The sequence below is a fragment of the Erythrolamprus reginae genome, chromosome 1 (genome assembly GCF_031021105.1).
Source record: "Erythrolamprus reginae isolate rEryReg1 chromosome 1, rEryReg1.hap1, whole genome shotgun sequence".
NCBI classification, from domain to species: Eukaryota; Metazoa; Chordata; class Lepidosauria; order Squamata; family Dipsadidae; genus Erythrolamprus; species Erythrolamprus reginae.
In genome coordinates this window covers 265,016,886-265,035,596 of record NC_091950.1, presented here as the reverse complement: position 1 = coordinate 265,035,596, position 18,711 = coordinate 265,016,886, and the positions used below count along the sequence as shown (strand labels likewise).

The 18,711-nt window shown below is 40.5% G+C and overlaps 1 protein-coding gene across 1 annotated transcript in view; it reads right to left on the bottom strand.

The window, feature by feature from the left end:
* DCDC2C (doublecortin domain containing 2C) overlaps positions 1–18,711 on the bottom strand; it is a 56,660-nt gene that overhangs the window by 25,824 nt on the left and 12,125 nt on the right. The window contains exons 4-9 of the mRNA XM_070762692.1: positions 17,815–17,866; positions 15,173–15,249; positions 12,446–12,577; positions 7,615–7,752; positions 5,360–5,408; positions 3,753–3,906 (exon numbers count right to left, since the gene is read on the bottom strand). Coding sequence (XP_070618793.1) covers positions 3,753–3,906; positions 5,360–5,408; positions 7,615–7,752; positions 12,446–12,577; positions 15,173–15,249; positions 17,815–17,866 — 602 coding nt within the window. The remainder of the gene's footprint in view (positions 1–3,752; positions 3,907–5,359; positions 5,409–7,614; positions 7,753–12,445; positions 12,578–15,172; positions 15,250–17,814; positions 17,867–18,711) is intronic.

The following is an 18,711-nucleotide window of genomic DNA, read 5'->3' as shown; positions in this document are numbered from 1 at the left end:
TACAATTACAAAGGGCCTTTTCCCACTGCTGCCATCCATCCCTTCAGAAAGAATATCATGTGAAAGTTTCTGTTTTCACTGGCAGTCCTTATCTTATAACTATTGACTCTGTTCCTAATCATTGCTGACATTTGACTTCTGTCCAAAGCAGTGTTTCTCAACCTCAGCAAAGTGAAAATATATGGATTTAAATTTATTTATAGTTTATTTATTTATCTATAAAATTTATTGGCTGTTCCTCTTACCATCAAATAACTCTGGGCAGCTTTCAGACATAAAAAAAAAATATCTATCTACCTTAAAACAAGAATAAAATAAAATCAAGGACATGTGGAGAGGGCCTGAATGGAATGGGGAGAGGTGGAATCTGTTGTTACTCGATCAGTCATTGATCAATCAACTGTGCTGTTCCCCCATTGGGGCTGCAAGCCACCTGGCAGGACCAGGTCTTTAGGTCCTTACAAAAGGCCCTTAGGAAAGGCTCTTAGGGAAGGATAGGCAGGTTGGGGCCAACCTCATTTGGAGGGAGGGGAGATGTTCCAGAGGGGGAAAAGGAACAGCAGAGAAGGACCCCACCAGCCAGAATAATCGGGCTGTAGCGACCCGCAGCATACCTCCGCTGCCAGCATGAGTGGGATGAGCCAACCCTAGGGTGGTCAGATGCTCCCTCAAGCAACCTGGAGTCATGCCATGAATGTTTTAATGGTGATTACCAACATATTGAATTACACCTGGAAGCAATGTACCCTCTAATTTTTTTCCGGTGTGGGTGGAAAAGTATAGTGTCTGAGCGACAGTCCCTTTGGGACTGGGCGGAATAGATAGATAGATAGATAGATAGATAGATAGATAGATAGATAGATAGATAGATAGATAGATAGATAGATAGATAGATAGATAAATAAGAAAAAAATCCCTTTTATTAAAAGAAATTAATAATTTAAAAAAACCAAAATCCATTACTACCGTATTAAAACTAAATCAACCAGCAAAACCAAAAACATAACTATTAATAAAAACAGGTGAGGGCTGGGTTTTTTTTCTCTGTTATTATTTAAGTGCTTTTACCATATGCTTTAAATCAAGTCACTTCTCTCTCTGTTTCTCTCTCCTGTCATTCTCTTCCTCAATCATTTTCTCATTTCTCTTTTCTCCCCTTTTTTCTATCATTTCTCTATATCTCTTCCTTCCACTCTTCTCTCTCTCTTGCTTTCTCTGTCTCTCTCTCTCTTGCTTTCTTTCCTCTCTCACACTCTCTTCCTTCCTCTCTCATCTCTCTCTCTCTTTCTTTCTCTTTCCCTCTTTCTCTCTCTTTCCCCCTCTTGGTCTTTCTTTTTCTCACTTTCTCTCTCTTGTTTTCTCTCTCTCTCTCTTGCTTTCTCTCTCTCTCTCTCTCACTCTTTCTTGTTTTCTTTCTCACTCTTTCTCTCTCTTGTTCTCTCTCTTGCTATCTCTTTCTCTCCCCCCTTTCTATCTCTCTCTTTCTCACTTTCTCTCTATCTTGCTGTCTGTTGCTCTCACTCACTCTCGTTCTCTCTCAGTTCTTCTCAGCGGAAGCTGGTGAAGGTGATACTCAATGTCGGGGGCGCGCGGGCGGTTGCGCGCGCTCCCTATCTCCATACCAGCCCATTCGGAACATTCAAAATAAGAAAAGCCTTCGCCGGCAGGCGTTCTCTCAACAGAGGCCGGCAAAGGTGATATTCAATGTTGGGGGCGCGCGCGCAGTTGCGCGCGCTCCCTATCTCCATACCAGCCCACTCGGAACATTCAAAATAAGAAAAGCCTTCGCTGGCGAAAGTTTTTCTTATTTTGAATGTTCTGAGTGGGCTGGTATGGAGATAGGGAGCGTGTGCAACCTGCCCCGCCTCTCCTGCAACCCCCTTGCTGAGAGCCCGGGATGAAAGTGCTCTCAGCAAAGGGACTGTGAGACGGGCAGGGCGTGCATTCTGGGTGCGGGAGGAGCCGCGCCCAAAGGCAGGAGGCGGCGGAGGAGCAGAGGGGGCGGATCGGGCGGGCGGCAATGACGAAAGGCCGAGGGGGCCGGGGGCACCATGGGGAGGCAGGGGCGGCCGCGGCTCCCTTCCCTTCTGCTGCCGGCACCTCCCCACCCCCGCCCCCGCCCCGCGGGCTGGCAGGGGGATGGGGACTGCGCGCTCATGGAAAAGGGCACGCAGGGCGGTATTTTGGGGTGCGCGCGCGCTCATACGCGCAGCCTATAAGGAACAGTGCCTGGAAGCAGATCAGCAATCAACGCAACTTGTGGAGCAGTGAGGTTATAAGGGCTATGAGGTTATATTGTTGTTAGCCGCCCCGAGTCTACAGAGAGGGGCGGCATACAAATCTAATAAATAAATAAAAGAAATAAGGGCCATTCTTGGTGAGCCCAAAACTGCCCTAGCCACTGCACTCTGCACCAGCTGTAGTCTCCAAATGCTCTTCAATAGTAGCTCCATTTAGATATCATTACAATACTCCAATCATGAAATGACTAGGAACTGAGCGACTGACCGCAGGGAATCCTGATCCAGGAAAGGCCACAACTAGCGCACAACAGGAAGTTGTGCAAAAGCTCTCTTAGCTACAACAGCCACCTGCGTCACAAGTCCAAGACAACCCCCAAATTGCAGACTGAAACTGACCGAGGCAGTATCACCCCATCCAGAATCAGATCCCGGAGTTCCGGGTACCCAAAGATATTCAGTTTTGCCCAGGCGGGGGTTGCTACGTACTTCCACTACCAGTGCGATGCACACACAGCTTTGGGTCGCCAGCATGCATGTGCGTGCATCCCAGCAATATTTTGCTTCTCCGCATGTGCAGGAAGTAAAAATCTCACATGAGGATATGCATGTGAGCAAGTTTCAGGGAATTTTGGTTCTGCGCATGCGCAGAAGCAAAAGAATGCTAAAATCTTACACGTGCGCCTTATCCCCTTCACACAATTTTGCTTCCTGTGCATGTACAGAAGCAAAATCTCAATGGGACGCGTGCACGCAGCTCCATTTTCGCTACCAGTGTGGCACGTACCGGGTAGTAACCCAACACTGGTCTTGCCAAGGTCCAGTCGAAGCCTGTTTTCCCTCCATCCAGGTTCCCACAGCCTCCAGGCGCCCTGAAAGAGCAGCTGTGGCATCACTTGGGTCACCAAGATTAGAGGTATAGAGCAGGGTGTCATCAGCATACTGTAAATACCTCAACCTTCGGTGATGGATGGTCTTGCCCATATAGATGTTGGAAAGGCATAGAGAGAGTACAGAGCCCTGCAGTACTTTACAAAAGTGAAGCCAAGGGCCGGACCTCTCGGGACCCAGAATTCTTCAGCCAATCATGCTGTCTGAAGATTTATGCATGGTATGTTTGTGTGTATGTTTGTTTTTAATAATGGGGTTTTTAGTGTTTTTAAATTATTAGATTTGTCGTACATTGTTTTATTGTTCCTGTGAGCCGCCCCAAGTCTACGGAGAGGGGCAGCATAGAAATCTAACAAATAAATAAATAAATTCTGGGAGTTGAAATCCATACAGCTTAAAGCTACTGTGGTTGACAAACACTGCTCCAAAGTAAAGGTGACAAAGGTTAATACATTTTTTTACATCTTGAACCTGGAGTAAGGGCAAAACATGATTTTAATGCTAGTATAGTTAAAGATGACTTAACTCCCATATCAAATCTGTGCCACAATTAAGTGCAAGTAGGAAAAGACCCAATGTCATTCTGAAATCTTAGGCACCAGCTACATTATGTCATGTTACCATCATTGGGAGACACAGGTCTAGTAGCCTGTGTTTCTTGACTTGCTTTGTCAGATTTGGCATAATAAACGGAGGGCCTATCTCCTCCTCCTTGTCTTGATGCTTCTATGGGAGTCACAATGCGATCTCTTTGCTTAGGTGCTTCTATAGGCAGCTGCAATAAATACAAATCCAAAAACGATGGATTTATTTCTTTGGTATTCAGAACTCTCTCGCTCTCTGCTCTGGAGTGCCAGTGCCGTATAGAACAGGGGTCTTCCACTTGTCAACTTTAAGACTTGTGGACTTCAACTTCCAGAGTTCCTCAGCTAGCAAAGCTGACTGAGGAAGTTGGCAAATTTAAGACTTGTGGACTTCAAAACTGACTGAGGAACTTTGGGAGTTGAAGTCCACAAGTCTTAAAGTTGCCACGGGTGGAGACTCATGATATAGAGATTATGGTGTTGGATTGCAAGTGGGAAGACCCAGCATTAGTTCTCTGTTAGGCTGAGGGGTGTGCCTTGGGTACAAAGCCAACTGGGTGATATTGGGCCAATCACTCTCGCTCTACAAAGGAGACAAGGGCAAACCACTTCCAAAACCTTGCCAAGGAAATGCAGGGACTATTCAAGGCAATCACCAAGAGTCAATATTGACTTGAAGGCAAAATAAGTAAAATAAAAAATAAAGAAAAGTAAAATGTAAAGTAAGTAAAACCATATAGTACATCCACTCAAAGTCCAGAGGTAACAAAGAGAAATGGACTGGAAAATGAGAAGACATGGCACAGTTCTTTCCTTTGTTAGAAAATACCCATTTTTAATTATCATTTCTTCAGCAATTGTTCAAAGGTACAAGGGACTGAATGGTTTTTATGCCCTGTCCTCAAACTTCAGGCTGTTACTTTAGCTCAGAGATAACATGACTTCCAACCAGGGATGGGTTGCTTACCGGTGCGGTAGCACATGACCACTCAGATGCCAGTCTTTCTGGCTCCGCCATCTTTTTTCTTTATTTTTTGTATTTTTTTCTTCCTGCACATGCACAGAAGCAAAATCTCACAAGGATGCTTGTGCATGTGAGATTTCGGTGATTTTTTTGCTTCCACGCATGCACGGAAACAAAAAAAATCACAAAAATTTCAGACACACGCACATCCCCTCGTGAGATTTTGGTGCATATTTGCTTCCTGTGCATGCACAGAAGCAAAATCACATTGGGGATGTGCATGCGAGACTCTCCATGCTGTGCGCGCAGTGCACCGGTAGAAGGAGATAGGAGCAATCCGCCCCTGGTTCCAACCCCTTCTAATGTGCTGCCCCAAAGAAGATGGGTCAATCTATGGTGGCTTAGTGAGTTGATATATTTAACCATTATATCTTTGGAATTTAGCAAGATTTTGATTTTTTGCATTGCCACAAGGGAAAAATAACATTTGTGCTGTGATGCTATGGTATTATATTTCGTAATACATGATATGCAAAAATAGTAAGAGTAGTAACTAAAAATCATTTAAACTGAGAGTTTGCTCATATAAATTTAGCTTCACTGCAAGGCTTAAGCAGTATTCAGGACTTAATGTTATATATGCACTGCATATTTCATAGTATTTTAAAACAAATTTTTACCTTTTTCATAGGGGGCTTTTCTGAAGGTTCCAGTGAATTCAAAAAATTTCTAAAATGCAAAGGAAAATTTATCGAAATAATTATTTATAAATGTAACTGTAAATAATATTATTGTAATTATCTTCATTTAATAGAGTGAAAACTACCATTCTGATTCATAAATATATTTCACATTACTTAGTCACAAACTATAATAATCTCAGTGATGAACATGAGAACATTTTTTAAAAGTAGAAAAGTAAAAGAATAGAAACATAGAAACATAGAAGACTGACGGCAGAAAAAGACCTCATGGTCCATCTAGTCTGCCCTTATACTATTTCCTGTATTTTATCTTACAATGGATATGTTTATCCCAGGCATGTTTAAATTCAGTTACTGTGGATTTACCAACCACGTCTGCTGCAAGTTTGTTCCAAGGATCTACTACTCTTTCAGTAAAATAATATTTTCTCATGTTGCTTTTGATCTTTCCCCTAACTAACTTCAGATTGTGCCCCCTTGTTCTTGTGTTCACTTTCCTATTAAAAACACTTCCCTCCTGAACCTTATTTAACCCTTTAACATATTTAAATGTTTTGATCATGTCCCCCCTTTTCCTTCTGTCCTCCGGACTATACAAATTGAGTTCATTAAGAAAACCTTTCAGAGACGTCTTAGGATTTAAGAATTTGCTTTAGTATACAATATTTTATGCGTCTGGACTAAGGGGGAAAAATCAATAAAGCCAGGATAAAAACTAAATTTGTTCAAATTTAGTTTAATTAAATTTAATTAATATAGTATAATTATTCATCACATATTCCCTAGACATTTATCAGTATGTCACACTAAAACTTTCAATATGCTGACATCTTTTGGCAGAACACTGAAGTTGAACTCTAAACATTTGAATACTAAACATTGTTCGCTTTCAATTTAAGTGTATGATCTAGTTTTTGGACATACAATTTCTTCCTAGATTTTATCTTTCAGGTAAATGAGATGTATTTACTGCTAGATACTGTCCTGAAAGTGCTCATTCCCGTATTTCTTTTCTGATGTGAAGCAATTCAGACTGCTTACCACCTAAACTGTTAACCGTTAAGGATGGAAAGTACATAAAGATCAAGGAATACAACATTTCAGATCCCACAAAGTTCTGAATGAAACAGGCCTGTTTCAGAGCTAGACCACTCCCATTACTTTTCAAACCCGTTCCAGATTGTAGTTTGGTAATTACTTTGAGAAATTGTCAAATCTCCCACAAAACATCATGTTCCAGAGAACTCTGGTAATGTCTGGAAGAGAAGCGAACATTCTGGAATGTTCTAAAGCCATTCATTGCTGAATTACTAAGTATAACACACCCTAGAATTATTATTGCAGTCCATCCATAACTTTATTTCTGGAATTTCTCTTCATATTGCCTACAGCAGTGTTTCCCAACCTTGGCAACTTGAAGATATTTGGACTTCAACTCCCAGAATTCCCCAGCCAGCAAATGCTGGCTGGGGAATTCTGGGAGTTGAAGTCCAAATATCTTCAAGTTGCCAAGGTTGGGAAACACTGGCCTACAGGCACAATTTTCCCTAGATACTTCCTTTGCTACGCTTCATTGTCTTTGTCCCACCTAATTTTTTAAAAAGTATATTTTAATAAATAAACAAATTGTTATGGTCATCTCCATGGAAAACCACAAGTGGCCGGAGAGAGTGACTTTTATAACCCGCGAAACGGCTTTGTTGGGGAATGTGACTGGTGACACATATTGGGAGAAGGGGGAAACAGAGCCAGAGGCAAAGTGTGAATTAACTGAGGTCAAAGTTCACTCCACCTGGTCCGTGCAGGTATTAAGCTCCTAGTAAATAACTGGATTTCTTTTGAAGCTTGGCTTGAGGCTCATGATTTAATTAGGGCATCTGTCGGAACCCTGACACCACTATTGTTTTTAAAAATCTCTAAATGATTAGACATATTATGGACATATTAATAATGAAGTTAACATATACAGTATATTAAATAAGTACATGATTCAAGCAAACCAATATTAAACAAATTAGAATAGAGACAAATGATTTAATAATTAAATCTGCATATCAACTTCATAGTTTTCATTTCACCAAAAGAAATAATAATAATTCCTGCAAAATACATGCAATCCTAATAATAATAAGTCTGTATCTTAACTTTAGGAAAAGTAAAGTTTTTGGCTCAGCTACAGCTGGTTTTCAGCAACTAGCTACATATGTTCAGTTTAGATAAGACCAGCTTACCGACGAATATTTTCTGGAACTTTAGAATGATGCCAGTATGGCAAATGCTGAAATCTTTCTTTGCCACATGCAACATAAAATTGGTTATCTTCTAATTGATCAGGTCCATGTATACGCTGACCTTTTAAAGTAAACAATCTGCAAAGAAATTAATATGGGTATAAGTTTACCTAAATGACATAAACTTTACTCACCATTAACTGTTTATTTTTATATTCTGAATTCTATCTTTAGTCTTCAATTATGTAAAACCAAAACAGAGAGAAGTACTGGTAAACTTGAGGAATCTCAAATTCCAAGAAGGAACAGAATGGAATTATTATAAAAAGAGAATTAAGAAACAATGACTATCAAAATATATGGAAACAATGACCTAAGTGAATGATAATTTTTAGTTCTAACATTGAGAAAATTGTTAATTGTTGCATTCAAACCGCAAATTTTTGGCTGGGTGAAAAAAAACAATACCCATTAAAATATCTTTCAGTATAAATCAGGATTAGATCTTTACTGCAAGTTAAAGGCAAGTACAGAGAAAAAAACAGCTTACCTGAAGCTTGCAGTGCTATCCATTGGCAACGCTGCAAAGAAATGTAGTTACTTAAGTTGTAAGCCAAATCATGCATCCCAGATGCATGTAGAAATCTCATGTTCCTTCAACTTGCATGCAAACTGACAAGGGTTTTAAATATTGAAGAGCAAAAACAAATTAGCCAATGGATTCTTCCAAACTATGGTTTACAAAACTGAAAGGGTCCTCAGAATAACAGAGTTGGAATGGACCTTAGAGGTCTTCTAGTCTAACACTCTGCTCAGATAGGAAACCCTATACCACTTCAGACAAATGGCTGTCCAATCTTTTCTTTAAAACATCCATTGTTGTAGCATCCACAAGTCGTTCCATTGATTAATTTCCTGTCAGGAAATTTCTCCTTAGTTCTACATTGCTTTTCTCCTTGATTAGTTTCCATCCATATCTTCTTGTCCAGCTTTAGGTGCTTTGTAGAATAGGCTGACTCCCTCTTCTTTATGGCAACTTGAGATATTGTAACATATCCAATTCCAGCAACCACTCTTTATATGTTTTAGCCTCCGGTCCCCTAATCATCATTGCTCTTCTCTGTACTCTTTCTTGAGTGTCAACATCTTTTTTACATTTTTACATCGTGGTGACCAAAATTGGAGGCAATATTCCAAGGGTAGTCTTACCGAGGCATTATAAAGTGGTATTAACCAGTAGAGGATTCTAAAACCCGTTGCTACTGGTTCGTGTGTGCACTTGTGGGCGCAACACTTCTGCACATGTGCAGAAGCATCCTGAGCAGGTGGGCAGAGCCTCCTGTCGCTGCTGCTACCAGTTCATTGAACTGGGCCTAACCATGAGCAACCCACTGCTGATATTAATACTTCATTTGATCTTGTTTGTATCCCTCCCATTAATGCAGTCTAGGACCATACAGGCTTTTTTGGCAGCTGCAGTACACTGCTATTTTATTTATTTGTTTATTATTTATTAATTTAATTTATAGGTTGCCCAACTCCTTCCGGACTCTGGGCGGCAAACAACAATTAAAAACAATATAAAAAGATGGTTTAAAACGTTAAAACCCCACTTTTTTTTTTGTGCTGAATCTAAGTGGTAAAGCATTGATCAATGGCCCCGGGCCTGCCGGCAGAGCCAAGTCTTCATGGATATTCAGAAGGCCAGTAGGTTAGGGGCAGTACAGACCTCAGAAGTATCTGGTTCCAGAGCCGGAGCCACCACGGAGAAGGCCCTTCCATAGCCAAAACTGTCTAGATTAGATTAGATTAGATTTATTCGATTTGTATGCCGCCCCTCTCCGGAGACTCGGAGTGGGTCACAACACAAAACATGGTACAAATCCAACAATAAAAAGCAATTTAAAACTCTGAGTATAAAAAACAATCATACATCTCAGACAAACCTTGCGTAAAACGGGAAACGGCCCGGGGGAGTCGGCAGAGGTGAGTTTTGAGGAGTTTGCGAAAGGCAAGGAGGGTGGGGGCAATCCTAATCTCCGAGGGGGAGTTGATTCCAGAGGGTCGGGGCCGCCACAGAGAAGGCTCTAACCGATGGGACCCAAAGAAACCCACCCTATGGGCCCTTATTAGTCACTGGGAGCTATGCAGCAGAAGGCGCCCACGAAGATAGTCGGGCCTAAGCCATGTAGGGCTTTATCGGTGATAACCAACACCTTAAATTGTATCCGGAGACTGATTGGAGGCCAGTGCACCTCGCGGAGAGTTAGTGTGATGTGGGTGTACCTAGGTGCAGCCACAACAGCTCATGTGGCTGCATTCCAGACCAATAATAATAATTATTATCATTATTATTATTATTATTAATAATTTATTATTATTATTATTATTATTATTATTTATTAGACTTGTATGCCGCCCCTCTCCAAAGAGAGATTCTAGCACACATGCACACCTGGAGATTAGCTGGCCAGCACGCATGTGCGCACCATTTTTCAGCACTGCTGCTGCATGGAAGACAGCTGATCATCACACATGCATGCGCTGCAGAAACCCAGAAGACAAACAGGCAAGGCCATGTGTACCGGGCCACAAGGCTTCACATGCCACTTTGGGCACACATGTCATAGGTTCACCATCACGGATCTATCCTATACCTGTACGTTTGATTTTTCTTGCATAAATGAAGAACCTTAGTTTTTTCTTTCTTCATTTGTCAACAATAACAAGAGTTTGAACTTTTAACTCAACAAGTTTCACTGTAAATCGTGTTTACTTTGTAAGCACTAAATTAAAGTACAGTTTAGGGAGTGCGGGGATTCCCAGCAGTGGATGTCAATTATTTGGCTCTCTGGAAAAGTAATCTGGGCAAACAATGAAAATTTAAGAAATGTGCTTTTGCCATCAGTAGTACCAACAATATGGTATGAGAATTATTGTCCTCATACTTGATAGAGTACTTAGTATTTAGCCAATTTTATGCTTTTGATTCAGCAGCAAGGTTCTTTTGAAGTATCAGTGCCTTTGGTGATAGAGATTAGGGCTTCAAAAACAATTCAAAACTATTTCAGAACTTGTGTAAGCACAAGCACAGATTGTGCCCAAGCCTGAGAAAAAGATAATTACAGTATTTTTCGCTCTATAAGACACACCTGCTGATAAGACGCACCTAGATTTTAGAGGTTCGGGGGGGTGCTGGGAAGCCCCCCAGGCCGGCTGCGATCTTTTAAAACAGCCGCGCCGCTTCCCAGCTGTCTCCTGAAGCCAAACGCCAAAGGCGAACTTCCGCGTTCGGCTTCAGGAGTCAGCTGGGAAGCGGGTTCGGGGGGGTGCTGGGAAGCCCCCCAGGCCGGCTGCGATCTTTTAAAACAGCCGCGCCGCTTCCCAGCTGACTCCTGAAGCCAAAAGCGAACTTCCGCGCTTCAGGAGTCAGCTGAGAAGCGGCGCGGCTGTTTTAAAAGATCGCAGCCGGCCTGGGGGGCTTTCCAGCACCCCCCCAAACCCCCAACCCGGGTTCGGGGGGGTGCTGGGAAGCCCCCCAGGCCGGCTGCGATCTTTTAAAACAGCCGCGCCGCTTCTCAGCTGACTCCTGAAGCGCGGAAGTTCGCTTTTGGCTTCAGGAGTCAGCTGGGAAGCGGCGCGGTTGTTTTAAAAGATCGCAGCCAGCCTGGGGGGCTTTCCAGCACCACCACCCCGAACCCCCAACTCGGAACCGCCCCCCCCTCTGCTCCAGCGCCTCCCCCCCCCCTCCCTGCCTGCATCTTCGCTCCATAAGACGGGGCTGATTTTTCATCCTACTTTGGGAGGAAAAAAACTGTGTCTTATGGAGCGAAAAATACGGTAATTCTGTTTTAAGAGTTTCATTAATCATGTAACTTTATCTTTCTTTTTAAGCTCATATGGAAACCTACAAAAAGCAGGTCACTTTAATGAATAACAGACTAACAGCCCTGCCTTAAATTTCTGCAAACTAATATTTTGATTATTATAGTGACCTTAAAAGTTCTAATTTTAACTATACTTTAAAGAAGGGCAAAAATTAATATATTAAGTCCACTCTTATAAGGTTACTGTTTATTATTTATTATTATTTAGGATATGGAATCATAAGTCATGCAATCACTGATACACAAACTTGGTTTAAGTGAAGCATCAACATATACATACACATATATATGCATATAAAAGATATGTGAACAATATAATATAGGAGATAAAATATTAAATTCAGATAAAACCAGAGGTGGGCTGCTAAGGTGGAACGGTGACATGTGCTCGCCCCCGTGGCTCTGAGTGCTAGTTGAGTCCAGCACAATTCTGCTACTGCACCTGGGCAGGTAGCAAAATCACACGTGGACACTGGACTCCGCTAACACTGAGCCACGGGGGCAAGCACACGTCACCGTTCCACCAGCCCGCCTCTGGATAAAACCATAATAAAATTACCATAATATGAAGCCATAGAAATACAATAGCATGGATGTTATAATTCGGAAGCTAATCATCTAACTGCTTCTGGTGTGGTTGCAATAATATCATTCGAGGTGCTTTGGAATTTCCTGATGAGGCATTTTTGAACTATATGTGTTATAGTTTGTTCCAGTGTAACACACAGTCACGTTGTGGGCTCTTGGTTATTTGCTTTAATTCTAGCATGGCATGGCCTGGCCTGATTGTATTCAGGTAGCTCCATATTTTGGGTGGAGGAGGGGAGAACTGTATTTCTGGAAGTGATTTTGTTGGAGTTCTTTGGTTGTGATTATTAAAAGGCTCCTATCTTAATTGCCGTTGTTCACTCTTTTTATAGAAGGTTACTATAAGATTATCTTACCTATGAATACCCCCAGAGCGAGGAAATACTTTTTCATTTACAACTGCAAGGACACCGTTCCAATTTTTTAGTGTAAATCTAGGTATAATGATTTTCATGGGCGGTAAGAAGAGATTTCCATTTGTGAAAACACTGTCAGAAACAAACATATATATAAACCTAATTTTAATTAGACACATTGTTGAAGATATATAAGCAAATCACTTTGATGATATTTCATGAATAAATTCTAAACTCCTTAGGTTGTTAATGTTCATATTTCAAATATATAAATATGTCTCATTGAAGAACTTTTGAAAATTTAATTATTTTATCTCTATACTAACTGAAGATGTCTTCAATAATTCCCAAAGGAAATAAAGTGCAAATCTTTTAAAAAGCTAATAAAATCAATTGATTTTTCTACTGAGGCTTGTATTAGAAAACATTTCTTCCTCAACCTGTAATTATATATGGAATTATTGAGGGACTAAAATATACTAATCCAGATATGGTTAGAATGAAATCAATGGGACTTATGCTCCTAAGAAACTATGATTGAGAATGTGGATACAAAAATCTTTGTTTAAAAGGAGGGAATATGGATAATTTATCAGGTAGGTAGGTAGGTAGGTAGGCAGGCAGGCAGGTAGGCAGGCAGGCAGGCAGGCAGGTGGGCGGGCAGGCAGGCGGGCAGGCAGACATGAAGGGGGGATAAACATATGTGTGTGTGTGTGTGTGTGTGTGTGTGTGTGTGTGTGTGTGTATGTATGTATGTATAGATCTTCCATTCATTTACCTTTTCTTTTACAATCAAACATGTGCATTAAGGAAAGGGAAAAGGATTGTTCTCAATATTGCTGTTAATTCCCTTAAGCATTTTACTTAAGTTTGTATCTGTTCCATTACATGAAAAGCTATAAAATACAACTCAACCTCAAGGGTTGAAGAATAGTGAGATACCAATGTACCATATAGTTCTGAAAAATTCAACTACTTAGTTTCACATCCTACTTCTTTATCTAAAGCAATATATCATTAAAACCATTTGTAACAACTATAAATTATTGCTTTAAGTATTATAAATGTACTGTTGCATATTATCTAGGAAAATACATTCCAATATCATTCTTAGTACAGCAACATACTAAAATCACAATGTATTCACTAACCGTCTAAATCAATTATGTAAATCTGGTTTCAGGCCAAATATTTGTGTCTGACTGATTCTTTAAAACAGGATTCTAAAGCAATGGAAGTTGCATTTATAAGACTTTGGGGCCATCTAGTGGAACTGTCATTATATTCAAAGCTTCTTTGTTGAAATAAATTTTAGTGGCACTTACGTATCTTTAAAGAAAGATCCATTATCTGATCATAATAAAGGCATAATTAAGCCTACAGTGGTACCTCTACTTATGAACGCCTCTACTGATGAACTTTTTGAGATATGAACCCGGTGTTTAAATTTTTTTTGCCTCTACTTCCGAACCATTTTCATCTTACGAACCCCAGCACCGCCACTGGGATGTCCCGCTTCCAGACTTCCGTTGCCAGCCAAAGCGCCTGTCCTTGCGTTGCTGGGATTTCCCTGAGCCTCCCCTTGCTGGGAATCCTCACCTCCGGACTTCCATTGCCACCCAAAGCGCCCGTTCTTGCGCTGCTTGCCCTTCGTTTTTGCCGGCGCTGCTTTGAATCCCAGCGAGGGGAGGCTCAGGAGAATCCCAGCAGTGGATGCTTCGGGTAGCAATGGAAGTCTAGAGGTGGGGATTCCCAGCGGCGCAAGGCAAAAGGGGTGACTTTTGGGATGGGTTTGCACGCATTATTCGCTTTTACATTGATTCCTATGAGCCGCCCCGAGTCTGCAGAGAGGGGCGGCATACAAATCTAAATAATAAAATAAATAAATAAAATAAAAATAAAATTGCTTCTTCTTACGAACCTGGTCACGGAACGAATTAAGTTCGTAAGTAGAGGTACCACTGTATTTGCAAACATTGCAAAACATTGTTCCTTCCTTTTCTTTTTTATATATCTCAGAAGTTTCAAAAACTTAGTGTCAGTGCTAATTTTATCAACATAGCTTCATCCTTGTAATTTCAGGAAAGTGAGATTACTTAAAGGTTAGTACTGAAAACAAAATATTAGAGTTTCTCAGGATCGTTTATATAAAAGGAATTTGCTGTTTGCTAAAGTGGTCCAGTTGGAATCTTGTTGCAACAAAAACCAAGAAAATTAGTGTCTGGATGCTCCTACATAAACCAAACTGACCTCTTTTATTTGCTTGATGAGCCTTTTGCCCATCAGATAAACAAATATACCTGGATGGTACCAGATTGGAGAAATTTGTCTTATGATTATTATTATTTTTGTTTGATCCCACACCTGCTCCAGAATCCAGAGCAGCATGTAAAATTGTCTTCCCCTATCCCCAGAAAAGCCCTGTGAAGCAAGTAAGAAAGAAGCATAATTAGGCCCAAACTTACTTCTTTGGTTGTTGTGAGCCACCCAGAGTCATTTTAAAGTTGGGTGGGCCAAAAGTTTAATAACGTTAGTGTGGTCGGTCATATAGACTTCCAAATGTTTATAATGATTTTGGCATTTTTATCCAACTTATTCTATATTGAACTGAATTCTAGCCCAACCCTTAACCCATTTCAATATATACTTTTTCAGTTGGACATAAATTGCAATGTAAGCACTCTTAACAAACTTACAGTCTTAACAAATTGAAAAGAAAATACTCACTTAATATTTCTTGGTTTATTATAAGCTGATTGCCATTTGGAAGGAACTTTTATATTACTATGGACTACTGGTCGAATCTGCAAGAAACAGAAAAACTCCAGAATATTAAACGCTAGCTCATGTTTGCCCAATATATCTGCGCAACTGTAGACAAGGCCAGATTTGAAACCCAAATACTTTTCTAACTATTCAAATTCTGATCAGAATGTATTGCAAATAAAATTCCCTTAGAATTTAACAAGATTTTGTTTTGATTGTCCAGACTGAATAATATTTGTATCCCATTTCCTCACCCCCACCCCAAATAAGACATCCCCTGATAATAAGCCCAATTGGGCTTTTGAGTGCATGGCAATAGGGCCAAGCACAGGTAATGGGCCCCACTCAGTATGAATGGAATCTGCAATCTGTTAGGACTTCTTAGTGGGCTCCGGAGTTAGGCATGGGCGGGCATGTGCCCGACATGTGTGTGCGCACACCCATGCAATACTTCGCTTCTGCACATGCACCCGAAGTGAAATCTCACACGAGGACGCTTGTGCAGGTGAGATTTTGGCAATTTTTGCTCTTTTTTTGCTTCTGTGCATGCGCATGCTGCACATTACTAGGAAGAAATGTCTGTATAGGCATAAAATCTTCCCCAGGACATTTTTCTGTACATATATTAGCATGAACCTCATCTTATCTACTGCGATGAAAACAGGGGAACAAGCAAGGGACATGTTCTTTCCCCTACTGTTTTTATTTTAAAAAGTTAGAAATATTTTGAATTGTGTTCCACAGGGAATGTTGAATTCATTGCAATGTTTGCTCCACTGGAAATTTCTGAGTAAAGTTTAGTTTAGTTTAGTTTAGTTTATTTAGATTTGTATGCTGCCCCTCTCCGAAGACTCGGGGCAACTAACAACAATGAAGAAAACAATGTAACAAATCTAATATTAAAAAGTAATCTAAAAAACCCCAATTTAAGAGACCAATCATACCAACTAGCATACCATGTATAAATTCTATAAGCCTAGGGGGAAGGGAGAAAAAAATTTCAATTCCCCCATGCCTGATGACAGAGGTGGGTTTTAAGGAGCTTGCGAAAGGCAAGGAGGGTGGGGGCAACTCTGATATCTGGAGGGAGCTGGTTCCAGAGGGTCGGTGCCGCCACAGAGAAGGCTCTTCTCCTGGGTCCCGCCAAATGACATTGTTTAGTCGACGGGACCCGAAGAAGGCCAACTCTGTGGGACGTAACCGGTCGCTGGGATTCGTGCGGCAGAAGGCGGTCCTGGAGATATTCTGGTCCGATGCCATGAGGGGCTTTATAGGTCATAACCAACACTTTGAATTGTGACCGGAAATTGATCGGCAACCAATGCAGACTGCAGAGTGTTGGTGTAACATGGGCATGCCTTGGGAAGCCCATGATTGCTCTCGCAGCTGCATTCTGCACGATCTGAAGTTTCCGAACACTTTTCAAAGGTAGCCCCATATAGAGAGTAAAGTTTGGTACATTCACCAGCTTCATGTAAGGTGCTGATATGGATATTTGCAATTCCACAATTCTATGATTGATTTTGTACATTACTTTAAGCCAGTGATGGCAAACCTTTTTTTTGCTCAGGTGTCAAAAGAGTGCGCACGTGTGTGATAGCATGCATGTGTGTGCCCATGTCCATAATGCAATGCCCTCCTCCCATGCATGTATACACAACACACACACACCAACACACAGGCCTCACTGAAGCCTCCAGACTTCCAGTAAGCCTGTTGGGCGATTTTTCACCATCCACAGGCTCTGGAAGCTTTCCTGACGCCCCGGGAGGTTGAAAATAGCCTCCCCCCACCCTCTGGAAGGCCAAACATCAGCTGGCCAGCACGCACACGCGCACTGGTGCTAACATAGGGCAATGCTTCACATGCCCTCAGATATGGCTCTACGTACCACCTGTGGCATGCATGCCATAGGTTCACCATCACGGCTCTTAGCCATAGATTGCATATTCTTGGATTATTCAATAAAATGCAACGTTTAGGATATTACAATAGACTTTGTCACATTACAGTGCACCTATTGAATGTCACTATCATGTTCTTTCTTTGGCCCTCAGAGATGATAATGGAGGAGGAATACTTTCCGTTATATAGCATGGTTTTAAACTATTAATAGGCCTGCAATTACTGTGAAGCATGAATTCATAATTTTACAAAACACTCAATTGTATACAATGGCTCTGTAGTTCAAAGATTAATATACTTATCCTACATTTGATTACAACACAGCCCAGTAAAATGCTACAATTTGTTGATAAACATGTGTGTCTATGTGTAGTTCATATTTCCGAGTCTGCGGAGAGGGGCGACATACAAATCTAATAAATAATAATAATAATAATAATAATAATAATAATAATAATATTTTGCATCATGGTTTATCAACCAATTAAAGCAATTTTACTGGGCTGTGTGGTATCAAATGTAGGATAAATATATGAACTTTCTATGGCATATAAAGTAGTAAAATAAATTCAGGATTTCTATATTTTACTAAACCATAACAAACTGAATTAAATTAAATTGGTACATGATGAATTGATAAAATGGAGTCACTGCTTTTTTCAGAAAATTATTGAACATGGCACTAATGGGATACTCACCACCGCATCCCTCTTCTTTCTTTGAGGTTTCTTTGCCCCTATATCAGAGTAACTGAGGAAAAGTATAATATATCACATTCTTATTAATTTTTCAATCAATTTGTAAAATACGGTCCAAAAGAGAAATCTGGTCCAATAGAGCAGATTTAGCAGTAGAAGCTCAAGGTACCCAGATTCTCTTCAATCAAATGCCAAATACACTAAGTATCTTTACATGCATTTAAAAATGTATAAGCCACAGAATTTCAATATTATTTAATTACTCCCCCTCCCAAATGAACAACAGAATAAGCAGGAAAAATTTATTTGATCTAAACAGATAATAAATTCTCACTTATGTCTATTTTACAGGCTCAGTTTTTAATTATTAATCAATCTTTACATACTGTATGTCTCTAACTAAACTTTCTACTTTTAGCGACTCTCTGTGGAAGAGACCGGAGGTACACAGGGGAACATAAGAATTGAGGTCCCAACAGAAACTCTGAAATTAACTCTCAGATAAATAGTCTGCATGATTTGATGGGAGCTACCCGTAGATATCAGTGTTTTCCTTAGTCAAAGCTGTCAATTTCACCATCTCCTTCAATTCCATCAGCTTCACTTCCATTATAGGTATTTGTAAGTCTTTCCACTTTTGTAACATATAAAATGTAGCATATAGCAATATCTCATTTCTGTTATCATATATAAAAGCGAAGTTCCACAAGATGATTTCCATTTGCATGTCCATTAAATAAATAAATAAAAAATCCTCTGGTTTCAATTGCACATTAACTTTTAAAATCTTCTGCATCAGAATATATGCTTGATCCCAATATTTCCTAGCTTTCTTACATGTCCATCAAAGATGGAAAAGTGTACTCTCAGTTTGATTACATTTTCAATGACTATTGA